Raw genomic sequence first — 12,513 nt, forward strand, 5'->3', positions numbered from 1 at the left:
AGTAGAAAAAGCTCCAGCTTTCTTAGCTATCAAATGAAGAAAATGTCACATCCTGCCTAAGTTATCAGGTTATTTTGAAGATCTAAGTAGCATACCTGAAAACACTTTGTAAGCTATACCATGCTATGTTTTTTGAAGCAGCGCTATCCATATTGTTTCTGTCTCTTCCAGCTGCTTCAGGCCATCCTTGGTTCTGAAATGAGAGTGTGGTAGGAGGATGGGCTAGCAAACCACTATAAAGTCTGAAGTATTAGAAGAACATGGATAGTAATTTTCTCTGAAAGGGAGGGGAAGCATCCTCTCACTCATTCACAGAGAATATTGTATTAACTATAGTGAGTCACTTTTAATATTTACTGCCCCAATTTTGCAGCTAAGATAGCTGGAGCCAAAAACTAGACCCTTGGATCTACACTGACTTCTTGGAAATGATGTCTTTGTCTTATGAAGTTTTGCACACCCCATGCCTATTACATGCTTATAAATGTTAGTTTAACTGAAACCATTGCCCAAAGTCCACTGAGCCATATAGTCTCTGAGAAATAAAATATTTAAGAAAGAGCTTACACTAGTAGGGTAGAAGCCCCCAAAGAGGCCTTCCAATAGCTTAACTCAGTAGACACTAGAATAGATGATAAGTTTATTCATCCAGCATTTTTTGAGTGCCTTCTGTGTGCCTACGCTTAGGAGAGATGGATCCGCTTTGCTGTAATGGCTTCCAGCCCACAGAATGTTAGGAATGAGTTAGTACTCTCTGAACCTAGACAGTCATCAATGAAATGGACAGATGAGATGATTGAACTTAACTCACATGACTTCGTATGTTTCTGTTTCTGTGGGGTTCTGGATATTGGGGAACTAACCTCATGAAGGAACATTAATTGCTATCTTATCCAATGATTTATCACTAGGTTTCTTTGGCATCTCTGTCCCTTCTGGTTCCCTCTCTATCTCCTGAGAGGTTCTGGACCCTCACAAACTATATGTATCATTAGGGATCTTCCTTCTTCATTCCCCATTGTCCTGCCCCTCCCTACCTGCCTCAAGCAGAAGAGGAGCTCTGTGAGGCCTGGTGCTTTGCAGCTCTACAGAGCTGGCAGGCTGACTCACACAGCACAGCCTAAACCTGACTTTGGCACTAGAAGCAATTTTTGGCAAAAGTACAACCTGCCCTGGAATCCATACCCCAAGTCCCAAGATCTCAAATAGAACATATTATTGTAGGATATTTTACCTAGCATTGGGAGGGTAGTAAAGGTGGTAGAAAACATAGTATGATGTCATGGGCAATATTTTATATTCTATATTCTATATTCCATAGTCTATATTCTACCTCTCTTCCAACTCTCTATTTGGTCTGTCTTTTAATCTTAATTCTTTTAGAATTTTATTTTCATGTATGAGAGTCACACTGGCCTTTCCAAATCTTCTGAAGTGTTTCCCACAAACGGTGATATGAAAATCCCTGAGTTTTTCAGAAGGAAGATGGCACTGCCTTCCTTTGCTATTACTATTGGCTCAATGAACTTGGAACTTTTTTCCTAGGAATTGGAGTTGGGAGAACACTACATAGGGCATCTCTCTTGTTCATTTGACACAGGTTAGGGAACCTCATTGGGAATAAGTGCAACAATAGAAGGTGTGATGCATGAGATGGAAACTGGGTTTGTGTCAACCACTGGAGGTGCCATGCACAGGTCTCCCAGCCTAGGGAGATAATGGCGGCTGTGATGGTGGCTGTTGTGGTGATGTTGGCGATGTTGACTATGACAGCAGCTAGTAATTACTGGGCCATGCACTCACTGCACAGTGTTGTACATGGAGTGTTTTGTTATACCTTCCAAACGACCCTATGAAGTAGGTACTATTAAGGGCCCTGCTTCTTCTCTCGAGCCTCTAGTCTCCCATTTAACCTGATCCCTCCTTTTCTAAACTCTTGATCCTAGAGCAATTTTGTCTTTTTCTTATTATAAGAGCCGTGGCAGTCATTCATTAAGTGTTTGAGTATTTACTACCAGTTAAACTGTGCTAATTGTTCTCATTTAATCCTTACATTTACCCTATTTAATGAGGAAAAACTCAAAGAGTAATTTGCCTCAAGTCACATATCTGTGAATGGCTAAACTGTGATTTGAACCCAGATACAACTACCTCCAGAATCCAAGCTATTAACCCCTATAACATTTATCGTTATAGTAATAAAATATAGGTTAAGCACCATAGTTCAGAGAAAAAGGTGACTAAAGGAAGTGATGGAATTTCCTTTCTGACTAGACTGCTTTTCCACCACCTAAGTCCATCCTTCTGCATGTATGTGAGCCAGCTTACTGGCAGTTTGGGTTTGGGTAACGGCTGTCCATGGCCCCTTCCAGCTCTCTGCTTGCTTGGTGACCCCACCGCCATGCTGCTCCAGGCAGAGCCTTGCCAGAGCCCAGTCTCGGCTCACACGTGGCTTTGATTCTTCTCTTTTCAGGCCCAGCTTGGGACATTCTTCGCTTCCCTTCGCTTCCCCTCTGGGAGCCCCTTTCACCGTCTCTGCACCTTGCTTCTGGCAATGCCCGAGAGGGAGCTGTGGCCAGCTGGGCCGGGCTCGGAACCTGTGACCCGCGTCAGCAGCTGTGACAGCATGATGAGCACCACCTCCACGCGCTCTGGATCTGTACGTACTCTCTGTCCTGCAACCTGGCCCGCTGTCTGCACACCTTCCCGGCCCTGCCCTGCCCCGCCCCTCCCTGCCCACCACCGTCCTTGCTCACTGCTCCTTCTCTTTCATCTTCCTTGTCAGGGAGTGAATCATACCAAATGATGCTTTCTACCTCTGAGTCACCCATCATTCTATGGAGAATGGGGTGAGACAACCCCAGAAAGCAGCAGGAGAAATGAGACTTTTTTCTAGTTTTCATTAGGTTGGGGGTCTGAGTTGAGGTGAGAGAGCATGCTGGCTGGAGATCTGAGGTCATGATGGAAACTGGAACGTAGACCCTTGTAGCACATAGGTTCCCGAAGGTCTCTGCAGTGAGCAGCACTACTTCAGTCTTTACAAAGATCAAAGACAATAGGGTAACTGGCAGCTTGGGTTCTGGAACCAAACCGATCTGAGTTTGCTACTTATAAGCTATATGACCTTGGGCAAATTACTTAATTTCTCTAAACTTCAGTCTCCTCAGTTTTAAAGTGGGGATAATAACACTGAATTCATAGAGTTCTTGGGGCGGGGTGGGGAGAGTAAATAAGATGCATACAAAGCACTTAGCACATATCTCTGTGTAGGAAAAAAATGACCTATGAGCAGAGATTGTGTATTTTCCAAAGCCACTGTATTTAACTATATGTGATTGGCATGTAATAAACTGTAATTTTGGGGGGGCATGAATTTAAATCTTAAGTCTTGAAAGGCTGGTGTGAAAGCGTAAATCTGCCCTGTGTCCAAATGTAAGCCTTCTTTTCTTGTCCGTAGTCGTCACAAAGTTAATAATGCCTGAGAACTTATACTTTATGGCTTCATATCCTACAAGAGGAATTTGAAATATTAAGGATTAGAAAGGTCTCTGCTGAATTAGAGTCAATGCGTTCCGATATGTAAAAAGGGAGTAGAAAAAGCAGCACGCGCACACACACACACACACACACACACACACACACACACACACACACACAAAATCCAAAGTGCAAGCAATCTGTATATAACTTCTCTTTGACCCTAGGTGATGGGGCCACAGAGACATCATTTTGTTTCTTTAGACTCAGGCCAAGATGAATAGTTACATACCATTAGACACAGAATGTGACCAGGATTAAAGGTTTTCAAAGTGAATCACCCACAAAGGAAAAATTCAAAGCTGGCTTGCCTTTGGCAAGGCTACTTTAGGCAGAAGCGGGCAGCAAGGTCTTTGTTCAGAGAATCCCCGGAGTCAGAGTCGGCTTCAGGGCTTCTAAGGGCCGTATCTAGGGCCTCGCTTGAAATGCTCAGTCAACTGACAGACGGCTGTTTAAGGAGCCACTGGAACTGGAAGGGTTATTCCGACAACCATCTCCCCTCCCCCCAGGATATTTTTAGGGCTATCTCTAAATCTTTCCTGGTCATCTGAGTGGATCTGAAGAATGTACAACTCTAAAGTGTCTCAAATATTAGGAAGAGGAGGGGAGATGTGAGGAAGTGACTCAAGCCGAGTTACTTATATTCCATGTACCATGTACCCTTATATTCCATATTCCACGTACCCTTTCGGTTTTCCCCTCAACCTTCTTGTTTGGAGGAAGATCCATGGAACGCCATGGATCTTCCCGGCCTGTGGAACACAGATGGTAACCATCCTGAATGACCAGAGTTTTCTTCCAGCTAGTCCTACAAGCTTTCTCACAATGAACATTATTTATTTAATATCTACGTAACATTTAATACTAGATTGCTTTCTTCTTCCCCCATACCTATCCAGTTTCTTCACCTTCCCCACTTAAGTTAATATTTGCTTAAGAAGCACACACTTATTTGAATGTTAGCGAGAGCCAAATACCATTAAGAAAGTAAATACACAAGGGAAAAAATTTTATACGAAATGCATTTCAAAGTCAAGTATAAGTTATTTAGTTAATTTATCTATGGCTAATCATGCCACTGTTTCCACTGGCCTGGCAGCCAGTAGTTGGCTGTGTTTCTTATTTGTCCTCATACTGTCCTTGACATGCTAGATCAAGTATACAGAAGTACTTTGAAACATTAAAAACAATACCATTCAAGCTGAAGATCAAATCATTATGTTGCCCATATAATTTAGAGCTAAATCAGAGTCACACACAAATATCTGACATAGGTCACACAGAGAAATTGGAATTAAAACCTGGGACCTATCTGATCTGTGCTCCTAAGCATTTCACCCAGGACTAAGCAAAAGAGAGGCCACTTGCCATTTGCCTGCCCAGCTACCAGAGCCGGATGCTAGTAGGACAGCAGCCTGGCAGTCTCTGCCCTCCCTGGTGTCCTGCAGTTTCAGGAAGCAACTCCAGCAGGTTTGCGGAGTGGCATTGTGGACAGGTTCCAGCTCTTCAGCATTCCTTCCCCAACACAGGGTGGTTCTCAGGCTCCGCCAGTTTCTGCGGAGCTCCCTCTCACAGTGCGCTCTCCCTCTCCTCACTGCAGAGTGACAGCAGCTACGACTTCCTGTCCGCCGAAGAGAAGGAGTGTCTGCTCTTCCTGGAGGAGACCATTGGCTCGCTGGACACTGAGGCTGACAGCGGACTGTCCACTGACGAGTCTGAGAAAGCCGCAACTCCCCAAAGTCCCCGAGAACTGCCCATAACCCAGCCTGCTCCCCAGGGTAAGAGGGACTGTCAGGGGTAGCACCTAGTGAAACCCAGAAAATCTGCACCTCCTTCTGGCTACTTTCCACCTTGTTTGCCTTTTGCTCTGAGGGTCACAGGCAGAAGAAGGAATGGCCACGCTCCTCTCCACTCTCTGGCTAGAATAAAGCCTTGTCCCTGAAGGCGGGGAGGGACTGCTGACAAGCCAGCTTCCTGTGTCTTTCTATGAAGTATCAGAGGTCTGGAAGGGAAAGGGGTTTGATCACCTCCCATCCTCTCGTGGAGAAATTCTAAATAGATACAACCACAGAGGTGAGGGAGGGGTGGGTGTTTGGCTCTGGAGAGACTGAGTCAGTCTGGGGAGCTAATCTGGATGACCCAGAGGCTGAGGCTGCTGGAGATAAGAAGAGGGAAGGGCTCCCTTAACTTGAGTGGGTGGCACCTCCAGGCCCTTGTGAGAGAATGGGGAGAGCCAGTGGCACTGAGGCTCAGTAGGAGTGGAACAGGATGGCACATGAGTATGGCTGTGAGTGCAGAGCCATGTGTCCCAGGGTAGGGGAGCACTTCACTCCTGAGGGCAATCCCACTGGTATCAGGGCTGCGATTATTTATTCATTCATTTAGCATATGTTTACTGACAATGTGTTAGACCCTCCTTGGAGCTAGAGCAGTGAATGGGAACGTGAGACTTCACTGCCACCTAAGACTGATTCCCTGGCTCCGTGGGCCTGATGTATTTGACTAGCTAGCTGAAAAGAAAGAGCCCGTGTCACTGTCTGCTATGGGGACAGCTGTGGCTATTACAGAATCATCCAGGAAGTTACAGAAGGTAAAAATGGAAGAAGGCGGAAGCTCGGTCAAATCAAGAGCAAATCACCTGTTCATGCTGTTGGTGTTCAGTGCTTCCATTGGACTCAGTTACCTGCGAGCCCCAGGGTAGCTGGAGGGACTGTCCTGAATCTCTCCCCAACCCTGGTGCATCTGTAGAGGGTTAGGAAAAGCCTGAGCCAAGGACATGGAGCTATCTGGGGCTGCCCTTTCCCCAACCATCATGAAAAATTAATCCTTGATTGAAGGGAATCTGCTGGTATTGATCCATTAGTCCAAATGATATCCAGACAAGAGTGCTGCCCCTTTAAGAGCAAAGAAACAACAAAAACAAAACTCATTCACGCAAATTAAGGATCAGAGTTCGGGAAGTATTTGCTTTCCCCTCGGCACTAGGGTTCTGTTCTCACCTCTGTCCTCTCTTCTTTGCCTGTTCTCCTCACAGGACATCCAGAGGAGAAAATCCTTCTTCAGCCAAGCCTGGGGCCAAGGAGAGTGACTCAGTCCAGTTCACGCCATCTGCCTGAACCCCAAGGCCTAGGCCTCAGGTCCGGCTCCTACAGCCTTCCCAGAAATATCCATATCAGCAGGAACCAGAACCTCAGGAAAAACACAACCCAGACTAACAGCCACCTCCCAGCAAAACCTGAGGGTTTCATCCCAGACCCTGAGAAAGGACAGGTCAGTCAGAGCAGCGAGGCCAACCAGGCTCCTGCTGGACCGTGGGAGCCCTTGCTTTGGACACAGCACTCAACCCCCCACCAGAGGCTTTCGGAGTCACCCAGCCAGAGCAGTGTGGGGAAGACGGCCTCTGTGAGGGGCCAGGGGAGCAGAGCACTTGATTTGGACACAGCACTCATCCCCCCGCCAGAAGCTTTCCGGGACGCCCAGCCAGAGCAGTGTGGGGAAGACGGCCTGCCTGAAGGCCCAGGGGAACAGAGCCCCACGCCCCAGCTCCACACATTACTCAGCTCTCAGAAGAGAAAGGACACTTCTTCAGAGGTCATGTCCCAAAAACCCAGTGAGAGAGGCTCAATGGGAGCACCAGGACAATCTCGGCCTCCCCCTGCCATGTCTTCTCAGAATTCTAGAGCTGCAGATGCTCCCATCCCATCAGGTGGGAATCCAAACGCCCATCTGGCTCCCCTCACAGCGCCTAAGCCCCGGAAGCTGCCACCTAATATTGTTCTGAAGAGCAGCCGAAGCAGTTTCCACAGTAATCCCCAGAACTGGCTGTCACGCCACTCTGAGGCTGCCCCTGGAGATTCGGGTCTGGTCCCCTCTTCACTGCAGGAGCAGAGGAAAGCACGCAAAGAAGCACTAGAGAAGCTGGGGCTACCCCAGGACCAAGATGAGCCCAGCCCTCAGCTAAGTAAGCCCACCAGCTCCATCAGACTCAAGGGGACTCACGCTCAGGCTCCCGCCCCGGCTCCAGCTCAGCCTGCATTTCCAACTCAAGTGTCAGCAGCTGTGCCTGTGGCAGAGAAGGCTTCGGCTCCTGTTCCAACCCAGGGACCTTCTCCAGTGAAAGCTCCAGCTCCAGAGCCAGCTCTAGCTCAGGGGCCTTTTCCAGGCAAGGTTTTGGTTCCCGCCCAGGAACCCACTCCAGGGAAGGTTCCAGCTGCCAAATCCATGCCAATTTCCATCCCTAAGGCCCCAGGGGTAAGTAGTCCCCTGAGTCAGCCAAAGCCAAACTCAGGGCTAACTCTCCAGGAGAGCAATATCCCTGGCCTGAGACAGATGAACTTTAAGTCTAACACTCTGGAGCGTTCAGGTGTGGGGCTGAGCAGCTACCTCTCAGCTGAGAAAGAGCCCAGCCCCCAAACTAGCACCTCTCTGGGAAAAGGCTCCTTCTTGAACAAGATCTCACCCAACGTTCTGCGTAATTCCCGGCCCCGCCCTGCCTCCCTGGGCACAGGGAAGGACTTTGCAGGTATTCAGGTGGGCAAGTTGGCTGACCTGGAGCAGGAGCAGAGCTCCAAGCACTTGTCCTACCAAGGACAGAGCCGTGACAAGCTGCCTCGACCCCCCTGTGTCAGTGTCAAGATCTCCCCCAAAGGCATCCCTGATGAACACAGAAGGGAGGCTTTGAGGAAGCTGGGGCTGCTGAAGGAGTAGAGGCAGCACGGCCTGCACAGCCCCCTGCTCGTCCTACAAGAAGAGACTCGGGGCTCCACATAGGAGCCTTTGCCACCTCACGACTCAGGGGTGGGCGGGGGGAGGCTTCTCTCTGATGTTCTCTTCTCTCTGAGGTGAAAGGGAAGGAGGGATTAGGTGCAAACATATGTATATTTAGGGTGGTTGTACCAATGAGTACCTGCACAAATCATCCTGAAGATGTTTGACACAAGAGGGGGTGTGTGTGTGTGTGTGTGTGTGTGTGTGTGCATGTATGTGCGTGTATTATAGGCTGTATATATCGCTGAAGCTATTTATATGACACATGGAGTCATTGCTCAGAATTCTGCTCGTGTTGGAGATTTTCATACATTGGGTAGCGTCCAGCCTAGCCAGCCTGAGTGGAGAGGAGTGTCAGGTGAGACAATGGATTATCAGTGACATTAGGCAAATGCAGCGTCACATGAAATGTGAGTCTCTCTGAATCCCTGCAATGAGTGGAGACGGGCTCAGACCTTGCTGGATCCCTCTCTCAATTCCGGCCTTCTGGACAGGGACCTGGGGTCAAGAGGAGTTGATTTTTTTTTATCTCTTCACCTGCTGCCTTCTCACTGTCCCCCATTCCAAAGAAAGACAGGACATTCTCGTAACTAAAAACTCTTGGTCGACTGAGAGCAGCAGAGGTCTTGTTGATCTGAGAAAGCAGGACAAGTGACCCCACAACACCCCTTCCCAATAATAAACTCTGTGGTGGTCCCTGATTCTGTTGTTCCTATTCTTCCTGCTCCCTGTCTCAGTCTGCACGTGAGTGACCCCAGGGCTGGGCCAACATTGAGATGGGAGCCTGAGCCCAGAGGCTTTGTAAGAACTGTTCCAGGCCTCATCTACACTATTGCAAATAGTTTTTAACTTCCTCAGTGCTTGTGGAAAATCATCCCAATACATTCTTTGCTAGTTATTCACAGACTATCAGGGATGGGGGTGGGGGCCTTAGAGATGCTCTAGTCCAACCTTGTTGGGGAAGGGAAGTGACTCATCCATGGTCGCTGCTGCTTGGTAACAGAGCTGGAACCAGAGCTGGGCTCCTGATTCTCATTTCAGGCGACACACTGCCTCCCCTCAAGCAGCACTTGTGTATATCCACGCAGCACCCCAAGGATCAATAATCACTTTTCAGGGCTCAACCCTCAGGCCCTTCAAGATCCCGAAGTATTTTCTAAACTATCAAAGATTAAATGCTTTCATGTCATCTTCAGTGTTGTGGTTTTTTATTTTATCTTTGGAAAGGAGCAATATGGTAACTCATTGTTAACCCCAAATTCCATGACCAAGTTGTGCAACTTGAGAAAATGCCAAAAGAGGGTGGTGTGGGCTTGTGGATGCAAGCTGGGAGATCAGACGTGGCTGGACATGACCGCTGCTTCCCCTGAGGAAATAAATGTTATTCATGGCTCTGACCTGGTCAGAGTCCAGGAACCCCAGATGTGAAGGGAAGATAAGGGAACGGCTGTTGGATAGGTCCCCTTTAGGTCGGCTGAGCATTTCTGGGCTGTGTCCTTAAGGACCCAGCAACAACAACGTCAAAAGCTCAGTATTTCTGAACATGAGACCATTAAGGTAAAGACAAGTGGCTTGCTCCACCCTATTGTGGTATGTGGGGTGTGGGTGTGACAGTTTCTGTGTACACTCTCACACACACACCCAAAAGCCTGGTGCCTTATTCTTGGCCCTGGGCGATGACCTGGTCTGTCACAGCTGACGGGGACTCCCACAACCAGCCAAGCCATGTCAGACTCCCGAAAAGAGAGAAACCCCCCTTCCAGAAGACTGAGTGGACACGCTGTGTTTGGTTGATCTGTACCAACTGTATATTTCAAGACACAACCTGAGGGAAAATCACTTTATCTTATTAATTGCCCTGATAAATAGGGAAGATTGAGGCTAGCTGTAAAGTAAGACTTGGTAGGCATCTGGGGCCCTGGGATTGACAGCAGGCTGACCAACAAAGGTTGGGCAGGAGTGTCTCCTGTTAAATCTCCACTCCTTGATGTAGGTAATTTCTCTCCTGACAAAACAGAGTTACACACAGCCTGCCTTCCCACTCTGCCTCTTCATCCCAGTGGAGAGCCCATTTCCCCAATTCTCTCAATTCGAGAGACTCCCTTCCTTTGTTATTTAAAGGCACCATGCTTCCCGTGTTCTCATCTTTCAGCGAGCGTGTTTCTCTCTAAGGATGGTCTTTAGGATTCAAGGTTAGAATAATAAGTCCAAACCCAGTTGTCCTCATTTTGAAGAGAGCAAAGGGATCCCAGTGAGACCCACCTGTAGAATTTTGTCTTCCTCCTGTATCCAGATAGGACTGCTTGCTCTTCATTTAGCTTGAACTTACTGGGTGGGAGGTGAGAGTGGCATCAGGGTTGTTCCTATCCCTTTTTGAAGGTTTTTGGGTGGAAACATGTAAAGGCTAGTCGTTTGATTTTAAAAGCCCAAGCGAAACTCTACTTCCGCTTGGCCTTGTGTCTCTGCTATACTCTGTTGCAGTCTTGCTGCCTTTGGGAATAAACCATCTGCCAAATACAGGAGCTGGCCTCTCCTCAGCCTGTCATGCAGGGTCTGTGCCCTCTGAGATGTTGACAGCTCCTCCTCTGAGTCACCATTCAAGTGCTACTCTGGGCATTCGGCATGTGACTCGGTGGCGCAGGCCTACATGCTGTCCTACACAGAGGTCAGGCTATGGGCCCAGGCAAGTTTTAGGTGCCTCCCTTCACAGCGGGCAGTGTGGGCTGGCAGAGGCAACCTTAAAACCTGGGGGTAGGCTTAAGTGCAAAGGTTGGTGTTTATTCCATGGAAGGAAAGGCAGGTGAAAGACTGGAAAGTAAGCCTTGTTTGGTGTTATGAGTTAGAGCTAGAGGTGGAGATTTCAGTCTACAATATGTATAAGTATATGAGATGAACCACTCCATGATCATACATGTTAGAAAAAAAGGATCGTACTATCAGAATATGAGGCTATAGGCTCATAGACTAGAGAAGGTGGGACCTGGAAGATGGACAGGAGAAATCATGTCCATCTCAGTCAGAATCTAAAGAGAAACGCAGATCAATGCTCCCAAGGTCTTTTCCTCATGTGAGTAACTGTGGAGCATATAGATTTGTGCTCAATTCAACCTCTATCACTAATCAGTCAGGGAACCCTAAAACTTTCTGAACCTCAGAGTTCTTATCTGCACTATGGCAATAATACCATCCTTTCAAGATTGTGGGGATGAACAAGTGATATAAATGACGTACATCTCAGTGCTTGATGTAGTGTAGATATTCCATAGTATTGTCTTCTGGGTCTTACTTATTCCTTCTTTCTCCAAAGGAGCAAATGTAGAAAAGGTTGGAAGCCAAGAGGTCACTCAACCCAGCTCTGAGAGTAAATGGGAGAGAGCTTGCTGTGAATAAAAGTCCAAAGTAACAATTAGTCTTTTACATACCTTCCAGGTGACTCAACTTCAACCACACTGTGATTCTTGGAATTTGAAAAGAAAGGAAGCAGCATGAATATTGTCTTTTGTGTCTACATGAAGGCTGAACCCGCTGTTTCCAGATTCTCTCTCCCCAAACTCTGCTTCTGCTTTATCATCACTCTCTTGCTAACCATGATCATATAGTTTGCTTCTTTTTGCTTCCTTTAATTTTCTTTTGTTGTGTGATTTGAAGACCTATATGCTATTCAGTAGATATTTTTTAAATAGAGGAAAAGAATAAACGTATATAACAGGAAGGAACCCTGGCTAAAATCAGGAAGAGATGAGGCTAGAAAAGGTTTCAAGTTTTCTGGGGCAGTTTTCAAAATAAGGTAGGCATCTTTCATGAATGAATCAGGCATTAGTTAGCAGGAAGCAAGAAGGTAAATCAGATGACCTCTCTGAATACCTTCTGATATAAGTGCCCTATTTTTCACCAGAGTCATTATAGTCACTGCCATCACCACCACCACCACCACTGTCATTGTCATCAGTAACTTAGCATACAAGAGAGGTAAAAATGAGTGATGTTCCAATTCCATTCCATCTTGCTCATTGTCCATCTAGATTGTTCTTAATTACCACTTGCCATGTATCCAGAATTGAAAATAATCTGAAGGAGGGTGGTATCCTGGCAAAGCTCTGGACCAGGTGAGCTTCAGTGAGTCACTTCATCTCATTCATGAAATGGGTGACTTGGACTGGCCTGTTTCCTAGATTTGTGCCAGCTTTGAAATGTATGTTTCAATAACAC

General features: G+C 47.2%; 1 protein-coding gene across 2 annotated transcripts in view; it reads left to right on the forward strand.

The window, feature by feature from the left end:
* The window catches only part of CUNH1orf116 (chromosome unknown C1orf116 homolog), a 32,573-nt gene extending 23,074 nt beyond the window's left edge, over nucleotides 1-9,499 (forward strand). Inside the window, exons 3-5 of one of the 2 annotated variants that reach the window (XM_011384986.2) lie at nucleotides 2,474-2,659; nucleotides 5,138-5,315; nucleotides 6,572-9,499. In XM_011384986.2, coding sequence (XP_011383288.2) covers nucleotides 2,474-2,659; nucleotides 5,138-5,315; nucleotides 6,572-8,244 — 2,037 coding nt within the window. In that variant the 3' untranslated portion in view covers nucleotides 8,245-9,499. The remainder of the gene's footprint in view (nucleotides 1-2,473; nucleotides 2,660-5,137; nucleotides 5,316-6,571) is intronic. The other variant, XM_023525885.1, reaches the window with a different exon arrangement.
* Nucleotides 9,500-12,513: the final 3,014 nt, after the last annotated feature.

This window comes from Pteropus vampyrus, unplaced genomic scaffold (assembly GCF_000151845.1).
Source record: "Pteropus vampyrus isolate Shadow unplaced genomic scaffold, Pvam_2.0 Scaffold640, whole genome shotgun sequence".
NCBI lineage: Eukaryota > Metazoa > Chordata > Mammalia > Chiroptera > Pteropodidae > Pteropus > Pteropus vampyrus.